Source organism: Benincasa hispida, chromosome 9, assembly GCF_009727055.1.
Source record: "Benincasa hispida cultivar B227 chromosome 9, ASM972705v1, whole genome shotgun sequence".
In the NCBI taxonomy this organism is placed as follows: Eukaryota; Viridiplantae; Streptophyta; class Magnoliopsida; order Cucurbitales; family Cucurbitaceae; genus Benincasa; species Benincasa hispida.
The window spans coordinates 17747898-17760627 of record NC_052357.1 but is presented as its reverse complement, the minus strand read 5'-3'; the positions used below and the strand labels follow the sequence as shown (position 1 = coordinate 17760627).

At 35.5% G+C, this 12730-nt stretch overlaps 2 protein-coding genes across 3 annotated transcripts; one reads left to right on the top strand and one right to left on the bottom strand.

The window, feature by feature from the left end:
- Positions 1–231: 231 nt before the first annotated feature.
- Positions 232–3885, top strand: LOC120086136 (nifU-like protein 1, chloroplastic). The gene is made up of 3 exons (XM_039042600.1): positions 232–687; positions 3213–3349; positions 3465–3885. The coding sequence occupies exons 1-3, from the start codon at positions 351–353 to the stop codon at positions 3651–3653; spliced, it is 663 nt and encodes a 220-aa protein (XP_038898528.1). The 5' UTR covers positions 232–350; the 3' UTR covers positions 3654–3885.
- A 171-nt stretch (positions 3886–4056) lies between these two features.
- Positions 4057–12093, bottom strand: LOC120086135 (SWR1-complex protein 4). Of its 2 annotated transcripts, none has more exons than XM_039042598.1 (17): positions 11713–12093; positions 11533–11619; positions 10367–10432; positions 10204–10263; positions 9308–9364; positions 8066–8195; positions 7837–7904; positions 7585–7677; positions 7428–7475; positions 6382–6558; positions 6072–6182; positions 5498–5593; positions 5212–5283; positions 5074–5110; positions 4786–4820; positions 4582–4671; positions 4057–4343 (listed from the first exon to the last, which is right to left on the bottom strand). In XM_039042598.1, the coding sequence occupies exons 1-16, from the start codon at positions 11824–11826 to the stop codon at positions 4591–4593; spliced, it is 1332 nt and encodes a 443-aa protein (XP_038898526.1). In that variant the 5' UTR covers positions 11827–12093; the 3' UTR covers positions 4057–4343; positions 4582–4590. The 2 variants fall into 2 exon arrangements, with proteins under 2 accessions (XP_038898526.1, XP_038898527.1); XM_039042599.1 differs by having other exon boundaries at positions 6424–6558.
- Between the last annotated feature and the right edge of the window lie 637 nt (positions 12094–12730).

Here is a 12730-nt window from a genome sequence, read left to right as displayed (position 1 = left end):
AAATAAGATTTGATAAAGATAACAAAATTTAAGAGATTTTGAAAAGAGATCAGATTTAGTATAAAATTTAGAAAGATTATATAATAGAAAAAATTAGGAGAATCTTAGAATTCATTTCGCACAAAATTCCACTCATAAAGCCCAAAATATAAAATGAAAAAGTTAATTTTTTTATTAAAATCACAGTGTCGATCTCACCTGTATCTTAAAAAGGTTTGCTAGTTTCGAAAGATTGAAAAATTCGGGGGTTATTTCTGACCATTTTTCAATAAATACCAATTTTCTCTTTCGGAGGCTGCCGAACAAATTCCTCATCATCGGCTAAATTCCGCATCGTTTCTTCTTCATCAATGGCGTCCTTAACTACCTCCGGCCTCCTCAAAACCCCTCTTTCTTATTCGCAAACTCCTGCAAATTATCGCCAATACACACCTTTTGCTCATGGGCAACATCAACTACCCATTTCCCTGAAAAGGGCTTCGCCCAGACGAGCCATTAGAGCTTCAGCTTCGAATTCGAGTCCCTCTACGAGCTCCTCACCAGGGCTGTACTCCGCCCAGAAATTTGAACTGACCATCAGAAACGTGGACTTGGTTCTCGAGGATGTAAGGCCCTATCTAATTGCCGACGGAGGAAATGTCGATGTTGTGTCTATTGAAGACGGAGTAGTTTCCCTCAAACTCGTTGGTGGGTGGATTCTGATCTCATTGAATTGAATGGGTTTGTTATAGTTTCGTTGTTAATTTAACTCTGTGTATTGAAATCTTTGGAACTGAACAATTGGTTGCTGTTGGCGTATGTGGGGGAGTTTTTTTTTTTTTTTGTTTTAAAATTTTTTTTTGGTACTTTATAGTCTAGCAAATGCTGTTGAATATCTGTTACACATTATGGTTATTAGTGGTATCTGCATTCTTGTCTCAAGAGAGTTTTGAGGGGCCAGTTTGTAATCGTTAGAGATTTGAGTTTCCATCATTTCTTTCATCCCCGCTTCACAATGATTAGTGCAGCAGTTCTATTTACAATGATTAGAACTTCTTCAACTTTTCCAGTTTGAAGCTTATACATCCTTTCCTGAGTAGAATCTTTCTCCATTAGCTCTGAATCTGGTGGAAATTTGGAACAGTTTAGACTCGGTACAGATGGATATGAATTTCCTTTCCTTTTGTGAGGGTTTCTTTCTATCAAATAAAAAGAATTTACCAGAGAAGAGAATAGATCATTTGGTATCTTCTTATATTATCTTAAGGTAGACCACGAAAAGGATCCTTAACTGATAGAATAGGAAAAGAAAGGGAGAGTTGGAAAAGTTGTGGAAGCTGCTAAACTAGCAACCTTAAAACCAATTAGATCTCCATGCCTTCGCTTTCTCTTCCTATGATAAAACCGGATGACATTTCTAAATTCTCAAATCTCTTTCAAGAAATTTGGCCATCTTAAAGGATGCTTCCGACCTAATTGAAGGAAGAAGTTCCCAAATATTTTAGAAGCATACTGTGAGAAAATCCTTACACCGAGAGTTCTGGGGTCCTTAGACGTGAAATTTGAAAAAACAATCTAGAAGTTGAGAACATCAAAGAAGTTTTACTTCTGTGACCTTGGTACTTAGAACTTAGAAGTTCAAAAAGCAACTGAGAGGGTTCATGAAGACATGGTATTCTTTTACAGCCCAGGTCCTCGATCCTAATATGTGTATTGTTTGTGACAAGGCAATCCAAGATTGATCATATTTTATGCTCACTATTCCATTGCCAAGAGTCTTGGTTGGCCTTTTCATTGTTTGAAGATCTGCTGCCCCAACCTACCCCAAGCCTGCACAATATGAAGAGGCCTAATATCACTTGTCTCTGAACACTTTTAACCAACTTTGTGGGAGATCTGGTATACTCTGAATAGGGACGTTTCTTAGGACATGGGTAGGGTTTTCATGAAATTTGAACGGACTGCAGATCAATATAGCTTTTTGGCTTCTTTCCTGCAAATACCTCTGCAATTCTTTTAAATATTTTCCTTATCGACTAGTTGGAGAGCATTTGTTTTCTTATCTTTGTCTAGGTCAGGTTTGGACAGTGCCTTCATCTCGTACATGGAGTTTATCAGTTTCTTATTCGATAAGGTGTAAAATGTCTCCACAAAAGGCAGTGTCTACCTTGTTAGACATCTCGTAGTAGAGACCTGAGTTTAATATTCTACGGCTAATTACCTGAGCAAAGACCCGAATTTTCTTTGGGACCTTGGTCTCCCAGATTTTTATACCTATATTATACCAATTAGTGGATGTACCTTAGATAAGATGTGGAAAGAAGGTGGGTGCAGGTAAAAGCCCCACTATTTTCCAGCCTTTGTATTCTACTTGAAAATATGTTTCCATCAGTTCTAGCGGCCTACTCAGCATCATCTTGATCTGATTTTAGTGTAGATGAATCACCAACCCAAAAAAGTTGCCACTTATACAAGGGTGCTTAGCTATTCCCATGTTGACCCAAGTTTGTGAATTTATCCTTCAAGCCTACGTGATTTAAACCCCTCTCAAGGCATCACGAACAAACCTGACTAGTAGCATTTGATAAGTGGGAGGAAAAACTCCAGGTAGCATACCCATGTTCCCTTGGAAAAATCACCTCCATGCTGCTCACAAGGCACTTGACATGGTGACGTCTATCAATACACCAGTTAACATAAGAAATGCTAACTAAAGATAAACTGACTCTCCAAAGTGCCACCAACTTATAGGGGAGAAACTAATCTATAGCGTCGCACTACCTAGTACCAAACCTGAGCCTGCAAATGCACTCCCTATCTTTACTCCATTTCCAACTCTTACGTGGCACCCTCATGTACCCAATTGGGTGTGTCGATTGATTTCCTAGTAAGCTGTAACCCTGTCAAAGCAATATCTGACATCAATTAGCAATGATTGTTGAGATCTTGCAGTTGATTTGACCTATCGTGTAGATGTCTTGAAGACAGTGTGTTAATAGCTTCCAAGGATTGGTGAGACAACAATCAATTCTTGAATACATGTGTATACATTACACAATCAATATCTTGAATACATGTGTACACAATCAATTCTTCCTTTCATCTCAGGGTGCGAATAAGAAATTTGTTGATTTGATGTTTAACTGCTTTGTATTCCCACAAAGTCACAAACAAAACAAAAAGTTAGTAACTATAAACATTTTTAGTTAAAAAATGTTTGTTACAATCTTTAGGAGCATGTGGTAGCTGCCCTAGCTCAACAACCACCATGAAGATGGGAATTGAACGAGTGCTGAAGGAGAAGTTTGGAGATTCAGTGAAGGAAATATGCCAAGTATATGATGAAGTGCCAAAGGAGACAACACCCGAGGTGAGTTTTCTATACACGAACAAATACAAAATTTGATGATGTCGTTCAAATAAAAACCGAGAGAGCTGAATTAGTTAGGTAATTAATATTTATCCTGGATGTTGCACTAATGCAGGCAGTAAATAGTCACCTTGACATATTGAGACCAGCAATAAGGAACTACGGCGGGAGTGTGGAAGTAATATCGATCAATGGTGGCGATTGCCTTGTAAAGTATGAGGGTCCTGAATCTATTGGTACAGGAGTAAAAGCAGCCATTAAGGAGAGATTCCCAGATATTACACACGTTGTGTTTTCAGGCTAACATTTCCTCAAGTTTTTGAAGTAAAGAGAATATGTATAGCTGCTGCATTTATTGAAAAGTTGGTGCTCATCTTTTCAGAATAGGCATGTAAAGATCTCTTGTACAATAAATGGTACGTATATTATTAATGACCATATCTTATGCACATAGAAAGAAAGTACACTTATTTTGGAGGGGAAACACTGTTCCACACAGAATTTTGTTCGGATATAGCAGATTCACATGAACTTTATATCCTTGGATCAATATTCTCTCTAAATTACCAAGGAGCTTGAACAGACAACTTACTCCTGCTAATATATGTTGATGGGTCAACATTAAAAAGATGATAATAATTGCATCATCATTCTTTTAAACCTACTGAAAAGGGTTAGATTGAAGAAAACCAGTACACAAAAATGAAAGTAATGAAAGAGATTTTTCCTCATTTCTTGGTAGATTTACATATAATACACAATCATATTAAGAGAACTATCAGCATTTCATGACAAAACTAGCTAATGGACATAAGAAAACCCGAGCTTTGGCTTTGTGATGAAGATAAATGAGGTAAACAGACCGTCGTTAACTCGATTGCACAAATGACCAGGAAAATTGCGTCTCTTAACCAAACCAGCATCAAAGTTCAGTTTAGACAAGAATGTTCTCCACTGCCTTCCAGTGAAAGCCGCCGGCTCCAGCATCAGCCTCCTTTTAGATGCATATCATTGTAATAAAAATTGTAAGATGGTGAAACCATACAACAGCCATCATAGATTTACGTGCATTAAAATATCATTAACATCTCAATTCAAAAACACCAATAGAATGGAGATGAGGCTTTTTTCTTTTTTCTTTTTCATTCAAAAGGGTAAAAAGCAAAAAAGGAGAGGAATTTTAGGCATAAAATATTGGAGATACAACCATATGTGCGAAAGTTCTAACACACCTGGGAGCATCACAGATCGGATCCCTTCTGTTTTCTTGGCCTTTTAGATTGAGCCGGTGATGATGGAGCTTCAGATAATCTTCCAGTGGCCTAACAACGATGGGTAGAAAAAAGTAATAAATAAGAAAAAGAATTCGACAAACAAAAAAAATATACAGGGTAGGAAGACAGAAGAAATAACAAAATAAATAGTTGACAACATACCTTGCGTTTTTGATCCCGTTTACCAAACCTTTCCCCTAGCAAAAGAAACACATACATGTAAATGAACTTCCACGAGGACGACAAAAATAATTAAATTTCATTTTAAGGGAAATAACATAAACTTCACTTCTAATCCTTGAGTTGAACTAGAACCCTGAATATAAACGTACATTTCAAATTTCAAATTTCTTCTTTCCTTTATTACTGAAGAATTAAATGAACAAAACTCATAGAATCAGCAATAAAAGTAAGGCCAGATATAGAAGTTCTATTAGAGTATCCATTTACCTCCAAAACTCATAGAATCAGCAATAAAAGTGCGATCCTGCACCAGAGCATAACAAGAATGCTGTTAGAAGAGGAAGAGTTATAGATTCACAGATATGAGAAATTACCGTGCTCAAGAAAGCGAGTACATCTACTGACCTTAGGTGTGCCAGGTGCCTCGGTGTATGGACTTTCTCGGAAAGAAGAACCTTCTGCCTCCTTATTTTGCAACTGTTTGGAAGAAAAAGGAAATGACAATAAAAATTAGAATTAACTACGTTATAGGCACATGGCATCAACCAAGTATGCCGCTAATGAGAATTCTCTCTGAATGAGAAGAAAATAATTATCAAATCTACTATTTGTGATCTGTATGTTAATGCAAGTTTGATGTGCATAAATTTGCTACCGCTGGGACATGCATATGGAAAAAAGAAAACTGTACCTGCTTTTGAAGATTCAATAGAGTCAATATTTCTTTTCTTAATTCAAGATGCTCTGCACAGACAGCTTTTGTTGGAACCCTGGGTTTTAAATTAACCTATTTACAAAGATTAAAGGAGGGGAGGGGGAAAGAAAAAACTTCTGTGAGTGATTAATATAGTAATTATGTAACTCTAGAACATGAAGAGCACTCAGGGGAAATGACTACTGAAGAAAGTCTAACAGACTGACAAAAACACAATATGCTTGATTCAACTCATGAGGTAGGTATAAGTATTTCTGAGATACAAAAGAGTTTTGAAATTATTCACCCTCTGCACTCACTTCCAATTGGAACGAGTTTTTCTCAAAAAGACAAAAAAGAAAAAGATCATTTGACCACAACAATATTTACTTAGGTGCTCTTAGTAGCAAAGATTATAAATTCGAATCATAGAGAAAAATTTCTAATTTGCTGTCTTTTCTTTCTTTCTTCTCATGAGCTGCTATAAAATTGATAACCAGTATTAAATCTTCCACAATTCATCACTTTATGAGAAAGGAAGAATTTGGATTTAACAAAACCAGAAACTAACCGAAAGATCTTGTAATGTCTGTTCAACTCGCTTGATAGTCCGAAGGCCAGCGGACGAGCTTGCAGCTTGTACCATTTGCTCAAGTGCATATGTTCTCAAGTATACAGGAAGCTGAAATGTAGGGATCAGTCATCAGACCACATTCTCAAATTTCATATATTGGTATAGATTAATAAAGCTTTGAGAACAAAATCCAGCACAAAAACCTCTTTGACAGAATTATCAAAATAATATTGAAAAAAAAAAAGCTAAAAAAGACTTCCAAAAATATACAGGCAAAGGCTAAATATGATTCCTCTAGGCTGTATACCATGCGAAGAGATGCAAGAGTAGAAGCATTATCTGCCACTACCGTTGAAGGTACGGCTGCCGGAGGAGGGGGCTGCACATTGGATACAGATGGTACAGTATCTCTAGGAACGACAACCCTTTCAGTAACTTCTGGGACAGCATTTGAAGTGACAGGTAACTCAGATTCTTCAGCCACCTAACATTCATGAAACCAAGATCATAAACCTGCTCTATTTATAATATGGAATTATTGTTTTAAAAAAAACATTCACAAGATTCTTCAGAATTGAACTAAAACTCTGATCCACTTTGAAAATGCAAATGCAAATAATAAAAGATAAAGTAGGAGAAGTGGATATTTTGAGAGAGAGAGATACCACTGAGAAATTACATACCACTAAAATAAAGTTTTGTTACATTATGGATGTCCGGACAGAAGGTAACAGTATTCCTAAACTTAATATTATTTTAAAGAATGGCTATAGGTCACTTCCAAAAGATAGTATGGATATACTTATGATGTAGTCCTTCTATGTTTCTGATTTATTAGGATTAGCATTAGTTTCCTTGATTGATTAGGATTAGGATTAGATTCTTTGGTTTATTAGGATTAGGATTAGTTTCTTTTATTAACTAGGATTAAGATTAGTTTGTTTTTCAATTCTTTGTAAATAAAGTAATTGTCTTCTTGTATCGATAACTTTGGATCAATTAATCAAGACTTGATGGGATTCCTTGAGAGGATTTCCTTTTTATCTCTTTATTCTACATCAACTTAAAAAGCAAAAAGCTTGAAGGTGAAAAAGAGAGAGTTTTAGCTTTGGCGTCTTGTACCCTAATAGATTAGATTAGTTGTGCAAAATTTCAATGGAGTAGTTATCCCTACCACATGACATTCCTATTACTAAGATTTTAATGGCACAATAACTTAAGACCTAGAGGTTAATAATGCAATTTCTTTCAACCATGAAATCCTGCAATGCCAATCCCGAAGTGAACCTGTAATCTGCTTTGTGCATTCATGTGCCACACCTAAAAAAAATTATTACATAGAAATTAACTCACTCGTTCGGCTCTGCGTGATTCAGTTATCTTTTTCGCTTCAGCAAGAACCTGAGACAATAAATAGTAAAAGAAAAGGGGAAAACAAAGATTTAGACTTAACCGTATATATACATTAATTCATTATTGGATCTTTATTAAAACATAAGAGAATCAAGACCTCAGCATCTTTTCGTTCTTGCTGTTTTGTTTGGGAGAGAACCATGGACAATGCCCGTTTGCGCTCAATCTCTTGTGAGACATTGTAAGGATCCTAATATAAAGAATAAATAAGAAAATCATACAGAATGTTAATTTGCAAAGAAACCTCAATTATAGGTAGCTTCATTGATCTTTTACAGGATATTAATATGCCAGAACTCCAAGCTAAAAAGGTAACATTGGAAATAGACTTAATACAAAAACTACCTACCTTGGCGGGAGTATTTCCTGAACTCTCCCGAGATGTTGGTCCTCTAGCAGCCACAATTGCTCTTGATGCTAAAAACATATAATATTAGTCATTACAGTAAAAAGGTTTTAAATAATCATAAGTACATCTGTAAATTATCCAAAACAAGTACATTAAAAAATCAACACAAATTGACAACCTAAGAGAAAACGAGTGCTTGAAATAATAGACCAAAAAAAGTTACATATACCACGATAATATCGCTCCTTTAGTTCCTCCACTGTCCTTGCTGACGGAAATCTGTCAGATATCACAATGAAGCGAAGATCAAACCGTTCACACAAGTCAAATAATTGATCTGTCTCCTCCTTTGTCCACGACTGAAAACATTTTAAAAAGTAAATATCTCAACCACAAAACAGAAGAAAAATAATAAAGAAATATGCTGGAGAATGCTAGATAGAACAGTAATCTAGAGTCTACTATGCTAGAGAATGCTAGATAGAACAGTAATCTAGAGTCTAACACATAAGTGCAATAGTGAGGCCCATGAACATTGTCCATCCCAAGGTGATCTTCACTTCCAAATAACATCAAATTGATGCTCACTCATTTGGACACTGACCAGTAAAAGGTCTTGTTCCAATAATGACGCAGAACTGATGAGAGGAAAAGGTGGCAGATGACTGCCAAAACAATGAATAAAAGATATGCTCCAATACCTGTTACCAACTGACATGGTATTTCAAAGTTCATCTAATGGCAGTCTTCTAGATGCTCAAAGAAGGCTCCACAATTAATATTTATTACGAGGGAAAATATTTACAGAAGAAATAGATAAGGAGCACCATGAAGTGCTAAAATGTAGCTATTTCAAGAACTCCAATCCATTCTATTTCCATACTAATGAAGATTTAATGATTTCTTCTAACATTTAGATTCAAGGTTTCAATTTCATGTTTGAACATTGTTGAATAGCTCTTCTCTAAAGGTTTTTCTTTTTTTTTTTAAAAAAAATCTCATCAATATACTCATTTAAATTGACCACATAGGTCTCCTCTTTGATCTCCCTTATCTATATCTTCAAAAATATAGTAAAAACACTATTGATATTAGAAGTAAAATCTGTAGAAAATGTCAACCTTAAAATCAACACAATAATTTCTTACAGGAAACACTTCATCCTACAAGCTTTAACATAATTACAATAAAATCTGAAAATATGGTGACATGGTATGAAGAGAAGGATAAGTTGTTATATAGGATATAAACAGTCAAACTATGACAGCGTTGAAACTTAAAATTCTTAGCTGTAAGCCTAAAGAGTCTCGAAGGCCAATTTTTTTTTCCCAAAAAGGAGCCTCAAGGCACAATTATTTACCATAATACCATAAAAATGCTACATATCATGAAACTTTGTGTGTTTGCGTGTGTGTATGAGAGAGAGAGCTATCTATGCTTTTTATTAAAAATGTGGGACAAATATACCCACAGGGTCTTTCAAATACTTCTCGTACTCCTCATCCGTGTATTTGACTACTTCAACAGACTGCACCATATTCAAAGAAGAAAATATGTTTCATTAATAGTAAGTTGTTAAGTCAAGAGGATTGCTACTGAATTATAACAGCACGACAATGAGTGAAAAAGCAAGAGGAATTGGAGGATCTTTTATCGTGACTTGGAATATAATATTAGCTGATATTTTCATATTTTGAAGGTTTCCACACAATAAGGGGTCAATAATATTTTCAGTGTACCAAAAAAGCCACTGACAAATCAGAAGCGTCAACAAAAATTTCACCAATATAAATATAAATACTAATGATAAGGATGTGAATATATGTAAAAGGTGTGGAATACTTATTTATAAATTCCTTTTGTTTTGGTATTATTGATTTCCATGATTCTTTTCAAGAATATCCACAAGATGAATATCCATCAACGTGAATATTTTACTTCAGAACCTTTCGCCACAATTGGCGTTTAACTTCTTGCTCAAAACCATAGAGGAAGGCTTCAACCATACATATATTTTATAGATTGTGAACAAGAAATTAATTGGTATGTTCGAGATATTTATCATTATTATATTTCTTCTTTAAGAAACACTTCATTGATGTATAAAATTACAAAAGGGATATACAATCCATGATATAACAATAAGCTATCCCGGTTGTTAAGGAGGGATGTTATGAGTATGCAGTAAAACGATTCCAACTTTTACACCAAGATATAGGATAATCAATGACAATGTCAGAAATGGATGTCAATGGCCATATCAAACTTCCAGTTTTCATCTAAGTATGAAAAACATTTTAAACGTCAAATTTCAACTTAAAAGAATACAAAACAACCAATCAATAAATAAAAAGGAGTTGGCCTTACCTTGTTGTACTTTGCAAAGGAATAGTCACCTGTTGGTGGAATGCCATTTACAACTCTAACCTACAACGGAAAAAATTGGAGGGAAGGAGGGAAAAGTGACCGAGTTTGAACGATAACAAAATCAATTGAAATATCCACGATTCATAAAGGTGCCAAAGCCTACCCAATGGTAAAGCTGCAAATTATCCTTTCGGGCAGAATTTGTAAAAGGAAGCCACTGCCATGTAATCTGAAGGAAAATCACATGACCATTATAATAACGATCTGAATTCAATTATTATTATTATTATTATTATTTTTAATAAGAAACCGAAACATGGGGTAATATGTGTATTGCCATACAATAACTCTACAAAGGGACTCCACTGAAAGAAAGAGAATCCAATCCAAAAGAATCGTACCAAACTGATAATTACAACAAATTGAAGGAGCACAAGCCCACAACAAGGCCTTTTTTAATTTTTAATTTTTTTTACAGAAACGAATGCTTTTATTGAGGAAAACAATGCAAGAATACAAGGGCATTAGGAGGAAAAAAAAAACTAGAGAAAGGATTTCCAACTAGGTAAGATGTTACTTAGAGAATAATTACAAAAGACTTTTGAGCATGAGGCCCAAAGAGAAACGTGAAACCTCACAAGGACCAAACCTCATAAGGGTCCCTCTCCATACCTCAAAAAATTCTATTAATCCTCTCCCCCTAAAAATCCCACAAAAAGGCACGTGCCACGACAAACCACAAAAGCCAGTCTTTCTCTCTAAAAGGTGGATAGAGGAGGAACCCCTCATCATCATGCCCACAACAAGGCATTTAATCCAACACTATCCCCCACCTCAACCTAAGACCACTCAACACCCCTAATATTCTACCATTTCTCTCGAACCAAATACCTCATGCAACAGCAAAGCAACAACCTTGCCAAACAAACCCCGCTCTTATCCCAAAAGGGGCATCAGCACCTCCCCTAGCATGTACCAACAGTCTTTTTTTGCCCCAAACGTAACATGAACAACTCCAAGACTCAATCCCTTCTATATTCATTAATTGCATGATAACTATATATTTTAAAACAATAACACGCAAGATACCCGACTATAATCCAAGCACTCAAGCAACAGATAAAAAGGCAACAGAATAACTGAAAATCCATATCGATTCAATATAATTAAGCATTCAAATACAATGGACTTCCCAAATTTCTCATATCAGTACACAGGACTACAAACCAAACAAAGTCCTCAACTTCCATATTCAATTCACTATTGTCCACACTTCTAGGACATACTACCAGATATCCGTATTGCACAAAAGGGGGGGGGGGGGGGAACCTTTTCATCTGATGGAGGTCGCTTCTTCAGCTCAGATGTATCGATTGCGGGCATAATAGGCGCCAGACCACCAGTAAGCGCATAAACCTAAAATTCAAAAACCCACCACCATTACTACTGTAAGCAATGAAACCAGATTACAATAATCATATAAACACAGAAGCACAGAGAAGACATTACCTCCCGAGAAATTCCATCTCGCTTTCTCTGGGCATCTTTGTGAGCCCTAGGTTTCTTCTCTTGGGGTAAGGGCAGTGTATTTTTGGGCAAGCCCAAGATATCCTTGGCATCCATAATCAGACCTTCCCCGAATTCTAGGGCTTCGTTCTACTTCGCAATGCTGGAAAACTGGAGTTCAGAAATCGAATGTTTTACAAAGTAAAGTTGCTCTGACCCTAATTTCATCAAATGGGTACAAAACAAACAGAATTTTGATTCGATGAATTGGAAAAAGATCGTTCTTGTTTCAGTTTTTGAGCATCATTAGAGCGCGAAAGCACAGTGGAGCAGAGGAAGACGACTTGTTATGATCGGATTTTCTTAATTCACCTGTAGGTGACGTACAGCGAGTCACATGAATAAGTGATTAGTGGTTGATTTATTTATTTACAATACGTACGTGAAAAATTAAGGCGGATAGTACAAATCTTAAGTCAATTTTTTTTACTAAATTATAATATATAGAGCAAATGGCAAAAATTACTTTTAATACAATGGTAATTATAATTATATCATCAAACTTTTAATCGAAAAAATGAAGTTCTTAAATTTGATATGATGTGTGCTCGTCCAAGAAATGTTGGAGATATGATCGAGGAGTTCCTCCTCCTCGATCATATCGAGAGGTCATTTTCTCCTACTTTCTAGTGTTTGTACTATTATTTGGATGTTGTGGGGTGAGAGGAATAACATGGGGTTGAGAGAGAAGTTAGAGAAATATTTCATGTTCTCCATTATGCTTCAATTTCGAATGTATTTTGTAATTATTTTATAGATACGATTTTGTATAGTTTGAATCCCTTTTTGTAGAGGGAGCCCTCTTTTTTGTGAATTGTTTTTTGTATACTCGTGTATTCATTCATTTTTCTTAGTGAAAGTTGTTATTAAAAAAATATATATATGTTAAAATTAGACTCTCAAACTTATATAATGGTAGAAATTATAACAACTGGATAAGTTTGAGGGGTTAATTTTTATC